The sequence below is a fragment of the Nanorana parkeri genome, unplaced genomic scaffold (genome assembly GCF_000935625.1).
Source record: "Nanorana parkeri isolate BGI_ZX_2015 unplaced genomic scaffold, ASM93562v1 scaffold667, whole genome shotgun sequence".
Lineage (NCBI taxonomy): Eukaryota > Metazoa > Chordata > Amphibia > Anura > Dicroglossidae > Nanorana > Nanorana parkeri.
The window spans coordinates 581525-588594 of NW_017306935.1; the positions used below are offsets into that span (position 1 = coordinate 581525).

Sequence of the window (7070 nt, forward strand, 5' to 3'; positions counted from 1 at the left end):
CAGGGGTGCCCATATTGTTATGGTCATGGAAAATAGGCGATTGCAGCAGCTGGCCCCTTAGTTCTCAGTCTATAACTCTATATTCTTAAAGGAATGTAAAGTAGGGATGCACAGATACCGATACTAGTATCAGTATTGGTGGCGATACCGAGTAGTTGGGCAAGTACTCTTAATCACCCAAATGATCCGATACCTTCCCTGATACCGGAACTTCGGGTCAGAGGGAGATTTTCTCTGACTAGCAGTGCCGCAAAGGAACATGAAGCTGGCTTCACAGCCAATCAGGAAGCCAGGCGGCGTGTAATAACTCGCCATGCCGTTTGGCTGGCTCGATGCTGATTGTCTGGGAAGCCGGCTTCCCAGCCAATCAACATCGAGCCGCCCAAACAGCATGGAGCCGGCTTCCCGGGCAATCAAAACTGCCGGCTCCATGCTAGCGGAAGTACCAGTATTGGTGCATCCCTAATGTAAAGCCAAGTCAGTAAAACCATGTGTTATGGAACGGTTGTTCTTTTTGTTTCAGTCATGCTGTTAAATCTTCCACTGCCTCGAGTTTGCACACCATAAGTTTATGGAGAAAAAATGTGTTTCCAGCAGAGTGGAATATGCGCCTGGGCTGCACGTCATGTAAGAGTTATAATTTTGTGTGGCAGTGCTTAGGGATGGTGGTCATGTGAAGTTGAAGCGCTGCTGGGTCATCTTTAGGCACCTTTTACATTATTGGCCCCAATCAGGCCGGCCTGCAAGGTTTTTCAGCTGGACCCAATCGGATACTCTATGCAAGTCTATGGGCAGCCGTGTGTAAACAGACGACACCTGGTTAGCCCCAGAAAAACAAACCGATCAGAGATCTGTTTTGACGGACCGGATTGTGCCGGATCGGGGGTAATCTGATGTAAACTGACAGTTTACATGATTCCCCATAGTCACACATGGCGTTCTGCAATTTTAATTTTTCCTTCATCACAAGATGGAGAGAAAAAACTGTACAGAGACAGATGTCACAATGTTAACATCCGCTCCGTACTGCTGTGATCAAGAGAGGATTTGTTGACGGATCCTCTCCTGACATGCTGGTCTGAAAGGGGCCTAAAAGGTGTATATTCCTCAGTTTAGTAATTATGTTGGTTACTTTTCGCCAGAGCTTACACATCACCAGCACTCTCAGAACATGTGAAAAATTGTACCAACTGTATCCTACTTGTGAGAATATGGGAGAGGTATTCAGAAAAGCCTTATGGGACATTAACAGGATACCATCTGAATAGCATTTAATCCAGGTTCTTATGTTATGTTTAAAATATATGCTTTATGTACATTTTAAAGAATATGTTTCTGCAGCTCTGAAATTGGTCTTAAGATCTTTTTCCAACTTTGTGAGGAAAGGAGATGTAAAGGAGACTGGTGGCATATATAGCATAGCGTGGGAAGCTGATAACTGAATGTCTGAGCATCTGATAAGTAATGAACTGCAGCTGAAAGTCTACTATATTTTGGATCTCCCACAAGGCCCTCTGTCAGTCGGTACTGGTAAACGTTGTGGAAAAGAAAGGCTTTCTCAGATAAGGCTGGGGAGAATTTAGGGCTGCCCATAACTGAAGTCAAATATGAGATGTGTAAATGCCCTTGTAGGAGGTCTCCTGTACTGTTGGGTGCTTTCAAAGTGCTACCAATAAGAGGGTGGTCAGAGACTTGCTTGAGCATTTTGTGGTTTATAACCAGGGGAGACAACGTAGTAGAATGGTGGAACATAATTGTTCCACAGTGACCTAGCACTTCCTATCTTTATGTCTACACCAGTCTAGTACCACGGACAGGTGTGCAACCTTCTGTTATAGAACTGGGTTCAGAAATCCTATGTCTTCATATGCTTTCATAAGGACTTCATAAGGATGTTGTTAATTTAAGACTTGTAAGTGAACAAAAATTGTCTGAATTCTCTCCAGTTTTTAGGATGGTGGCTGGTATTGCAATGGGAAGGATTTGCAGTGAATAATTGTAGAGGAGCATTCATTTTCAAAATATTCCTTCCAAAAAGTGTGCACCTGTTTACCACGTTTTACACTTCTGTCTGTGCCTCGTAAGGAATGGTGGGAAAATGACTTCAAAGTTTTTGTCCATGGATGTGCGAAGAAAAACATTAAATCCTAAACATATAGTAGTAGTAGTACTTTGATTTTTATGTGATCAGGACATATGTGGTTTAAAAAAAAAACAAAACTTTTTTTGCTTCATCTCAAAATGGATCATCACCCTTTTAATAAAAAATAAAAAAAAGTTTTGAGCAATGAAAAAAGTTGTGACCTCGTCAGGTTCGTTTTATTTTAAAAAAAAACATCTTGTCAGGTTTCACTTTTCAAAAGGATCTCTCCACCTAGAGTCCTATTACGTTAGCTCTAGCTCAACCTGAAGTTCCTAGATTCTCTGAACATACATATGAAAAGTTCACTGGGTGAAATATGAAAAATGCACTACACAGAGAGGGATTGACAATGCAGCTCACAGTAATTATACATTAGATCTCAAAGCTGATAGGGTCACTGAGCAGGAATAAATCTGGAACAAAAATGTCTAGGATCCAGGGTGAGATTTACAAGGATCAGTAGTCAAGAACTTTGTATAAACCAAAAAGTCATGATTCATAGTTTAAAAATAATTTGCCTGGTTATTCCCATTTAACTTACAGTGTTGCAAGACTTTGTCCATTCTTAGGGTCCCAAAATTTGATTGGCTGTTGGCTATCTTTACTTCCAGACACCAGAAGTCCTTTGGTTGGATGCCAGTCAACACATTTCACATCAGCTCCGTGCCCTAAAGGTGAAACAGTTTTTATATATTGTAATAACTGTAGACTGAAAAGAATCAGGGCAGCCTGAAGGGTTCTGCCGGACCGCTCTCTGTCCTTTAGTAAAAGTCAAAAAATTGTATTACAACCAATGGCGCATAATCCCAGGGGGGTGTTGCTGACAGGTTCAAGAGTTACTTCTTCCTGTTTAATTACCTTTTATCATTTTAATTTAGCTGTTAAGCTTAACTGATCAGTCCAAGTATTTTAAGTTATTTAAAATACAATAGATGCTTGGACACCATACACCAAGAATAAAATGGCACTGCCAATAAGTGCACAAGAGATATTGAGAATCACTGCTAAGGAGAGTCCAGCATGGCACAGATGAAACCACAAAATATGTCCCTTCTCTCTAATGGGTCCATCTTAGGAAATAAATACAAATTAAATTGGAGTTGCAGTTCGTGTACACTCAAATTTATTCAAAGGCTACGTGTATGTATAGCCAAATTTTTCTGTTTTAGTTTTGCATAGTAGGTAAAGTAAGGAAAGGAAGTAAGGAAAAGTTAGAACTTCTATCAAGTTTTTATTGCTGTGTCCCCTGCTGTGTCCCCCTGGAGTGTTTCAAAACTATACAGTTGCCAATGTAACAGAAATAGAGGGAAAGCCTTCTAATGGGTCAACTGTTCTGGTGACAACAGTTCAAGATGAGCATTTCTCTCAATTTGGAGAGATTTTGGCTCATATACTGTTGCGTCTCTAGGGCAGGAAGGGAATTCTCCCCAATGTCACTTAGACAGCAAAAGTCAATGGACGGAGGGGAGGGATTAACTATCCCTACTCTATCCAAAACAAAAAAAAACTAAACAATAACGTTGGATATACAAATGCTTTAATGTGTCACAAGAGAAATAATGTATTGCCACTGTCTGCTTCCTTCTCAACAGTATTAGTTAGTTTCCTGTCTCTGGCTTCAGTACTTCTGTGTCACTGACATTTATACAACATATATAGACAAATCATAGTCAAATTATTTCTATACTTGTTCCAGGCCAGTAAGGTAAAGTACTGAAGCCAAAGCACCGTAATGGCCGGGCAACTAGCATTTTTAGGAGGTCAGCAATGGCCACTAATGTATTTTTCTCCTCACAAGTATCCTTTATGGATAATGATGTAAAACCCTACTTTCACTAAAATGACTGACATTTAAACTTCATATTCATTTTTAATCCAACAAAAATCAAATTCCTGAAAAAGTTCTTCATTGTAACAAGCTTATCTTGAACATGTATATGTGCTATCTTACCATTCACTAAGACTAATCTAAAAATCACAGCAAGAGGAAACAAGAAACGTGTATTTTATAAATAGGGACACAACAAATTCAACATCTTCATTTAAATTTTATTGCTGCTGGTCTTAACAAAACCAAAATGTTTAATATTCCCTTTGTTTGAAAACAATGAAAAAAGAGAAATACATTACTGGTAATAAATCTAAACTTTACAGTTTCTTAATACTATACTGAAAAAAATTACATACACAATATTAAATCAATGTCTCTCTGTTTAATAGTACAATTCATAATCAGGGACATTATGCATACCATAGGCATGTAAATTCTTCTGTTCATTGCAAGTTATACAATTTTACTACCCACATGTAGTTGGTTTCTGAGCTTTCTCTTGCCACAAAAAAATGTGTTATGCATACCGTCCATATCAATTGGTTTAGAACTCTGTTTGCCATCCAAGTCACTCTATAAAACTTCAGGGTTACAGTTTTGAGGGGGGAAAAAAATCCCCTCCGTGTGAACTGTATAGACTGCCAGGATTTTAGAAAACTTTATTACAGAATCTTACCTTTCTCTGTTCTTATACTGATGTAAGCATTGCTGTATTATTCCTCAAACTGACTGCAAATTGTAAGGATTTAGAATTGTTGTATTATTGTTGACTAAGCAGTCTCGGTATTGTAATAGGAAAATCCAAAGTATTGCTTTATTATGTTTTATATTTAAATAAACAAATTGAAAAGAAGTTTTTTACATCTCTTCTAGGCATTCAAGAGTCTTAGCTATGAAATAATCTCACCAATAACTTACTGCCTGGGATTACTATAATATTAATTCAGGTTCTGTGCAGTCCTCTGGGAAAACCATTGCGTCAAACACTTGGGCAGGAAATTACTGTATATTTCTGGGGTGTTCTGAACACTATGTACAGAATACCACAGATGGCCATATTGCACGGAAACATTTAAAGCAGAACTGAAGTATATATTGTTTTAATGCAAAAAATTCTGAAATGGCAAGTAAAAAATTAGGAATACATTTATGCATACTTGCTAATCTATATTATCCCTATGCCTTCTTCCTCAGGTGTTTTTTTGTTTTAGCCAGTGGCATGCAATATCTGCTGTGACAATTAGGCATCACCCTCCTTGTATCTGACTGCTATTTATGGTGTGCTGTGACCAATTTTGAGTCGTGTCTGCTATTGCAAGTTTTTTGGCCGCAGCTACTGCCACACTTTTAATAGAATCACGCGAAGCAGCATAAACCTTGCGGTCAATGTCCTTCTATGGCCTCTGGTGCTTACACAACCTTTGTAATTGCGGTCGCTGGGATTGTACATAGTCCTTGCCCTGACCAGCCGTATTAATTCTTCCACATAAAGCATGGTGTGGTCTGCTCGCTTTATGCAGCCTGGCTGGAGTAGATGTTGCTAGGAGACCAGATCTTTTGTACAAAAACACCCTAAAATGCATGTACCTGCATTTTTCATGGTCTCCAATTGAAGTCTATTGGGCCAAAAACACGCTCTCTAGCAACAAGAGAAACAACTGTGTAGCTTTACCAAGCTACACAGCAGCACAATGTATAGATGTGAATAGGCCCAATGGAAAATAAAAGGATGTGACAGATCACACAGGTGTTAACAGGAACTTAAGGGGTAGTAAGCTAATATCTGAGGGAAGTGATGTTATCATTCCCTCACAGGAAATTCTGGAATTTAATTGATTGCCAGGAACAAGTAATAGAGTGGTTCTATCCCTAAAATCTTCCCTTCTGCTCTTTTATGTCAGTGGAGGAACATAATGGTATACTATAGCTGGCCATACACGGTTATACTTTTTTCCTTCAACCCACAGACTGAATGAAAAAAAACACAACAGATTCCTCTATCAACACTTACAAGTTGTCTTCAGAATACACAAACAGAGCCAGCAGCTCATCAGTTGCTGACTTTGTTCAATCATTGTTTGACCGGCTCCATCAATCAGCTTATGCCAGCCGAAAAGGTGCTGACAGCAGCACCCACTGTGCGGATTTCAGCCTGCTCCTGAAGAACCCGGAAAAATTCACATAATATATGGCCAGCTTAAGAGGGAGGTGTTGGGTGGGCTATTCAGCCAGCAGAGCTGAAACCAAGAAGTTATATCCCAAGACCTCCATTTTAACTCCAAATAATCTAGGACAGTGGTTCTCAACTCGTGGGTCGCGACCCAAAAGTGGGTCGCGACACCTTCTGCAACCTTCTGGAAAAGCCACAAGACACAGTTCTGCATGTTCATACAATTGTGCCTTTTTCATTTGCAATTTCAAAGTGTTTGCACTAAAAAAAAAAATGTTTTTCCTGCCTAAAATGTTTGGCAGTTTTGGAAATTCATTTGCAATAGAAGTTGTTTTTGGTAATATCAAATTAGTTTGTGTTGCAATTATATATGTTTTAGGAAAAGTGCATTTTTCTTTAAAGGAAACCTGGCAGGACAGAAATACAGGAAATGTCAATTTCTGAGAGGCAGGCTTCAGGCTCTCATTCGAGATTCACTACTTATTGAATCACTCACCTGATAAGCAGCTAGTGAAATGCCAGGACACTCAATAGAAAACTGTTTGCTCCAGGCTTGTGACTCAACAGTGAAGAATTGCTAAAGACAACAACCCCAGTGCTTCAACTTTTAAAACCAAGTAAGCACCCATATTTCAATATTAACAGATACTTTTTAACTACCTTACGTCCATGGCCGTTTGTGAACGGCCAGATGGACGTCTGCTCAGAGCGGGAGGGCGTCTTAAGACGTCCTGCCCCTCACAAGTGGTTAAGCTACTGCTCAGTACCAGATTACGGAACATGGTCTTACTGCTGCTTAAGACATTTACAAAGCGCAGCAAGTGGTGCGCCAAAAAAATGAAAAAATGGGAAGAGAGCCCGATTAAGTGACCAGTCAAAGTCATGTGATCAGTGTTCTCTCTGCAAGGTAAAATAAACCATACACC

General features: G+C 39.5%; 1 protein-coding gene across 5 annotated transcripts in view; it reads right to left on the reverse strand.

Moving 5' to 3' along the window:
• The window catches only part of WDR33 (WD repeat domain 33), a 64795-nt gene that overhangs the window by 24159 nt on the left and 33566 nt on the right, over positions 1 to 7070 (reverse strand). For all 5 annotated transcript variants that reach the window (XM_018563500.1, XM_018563499.1, XM_018563498.1 and 2 more), the window contains exon 7: positions 2685 to 2811. In XM_018563500.1, the coding sequence (XP_018419002.1) occupies positions 2685 to 2811 (127 nt within the window). The remainder of the gene's footprint in view (positions 1 to 2684; positions 2812 to 7070) is intronic.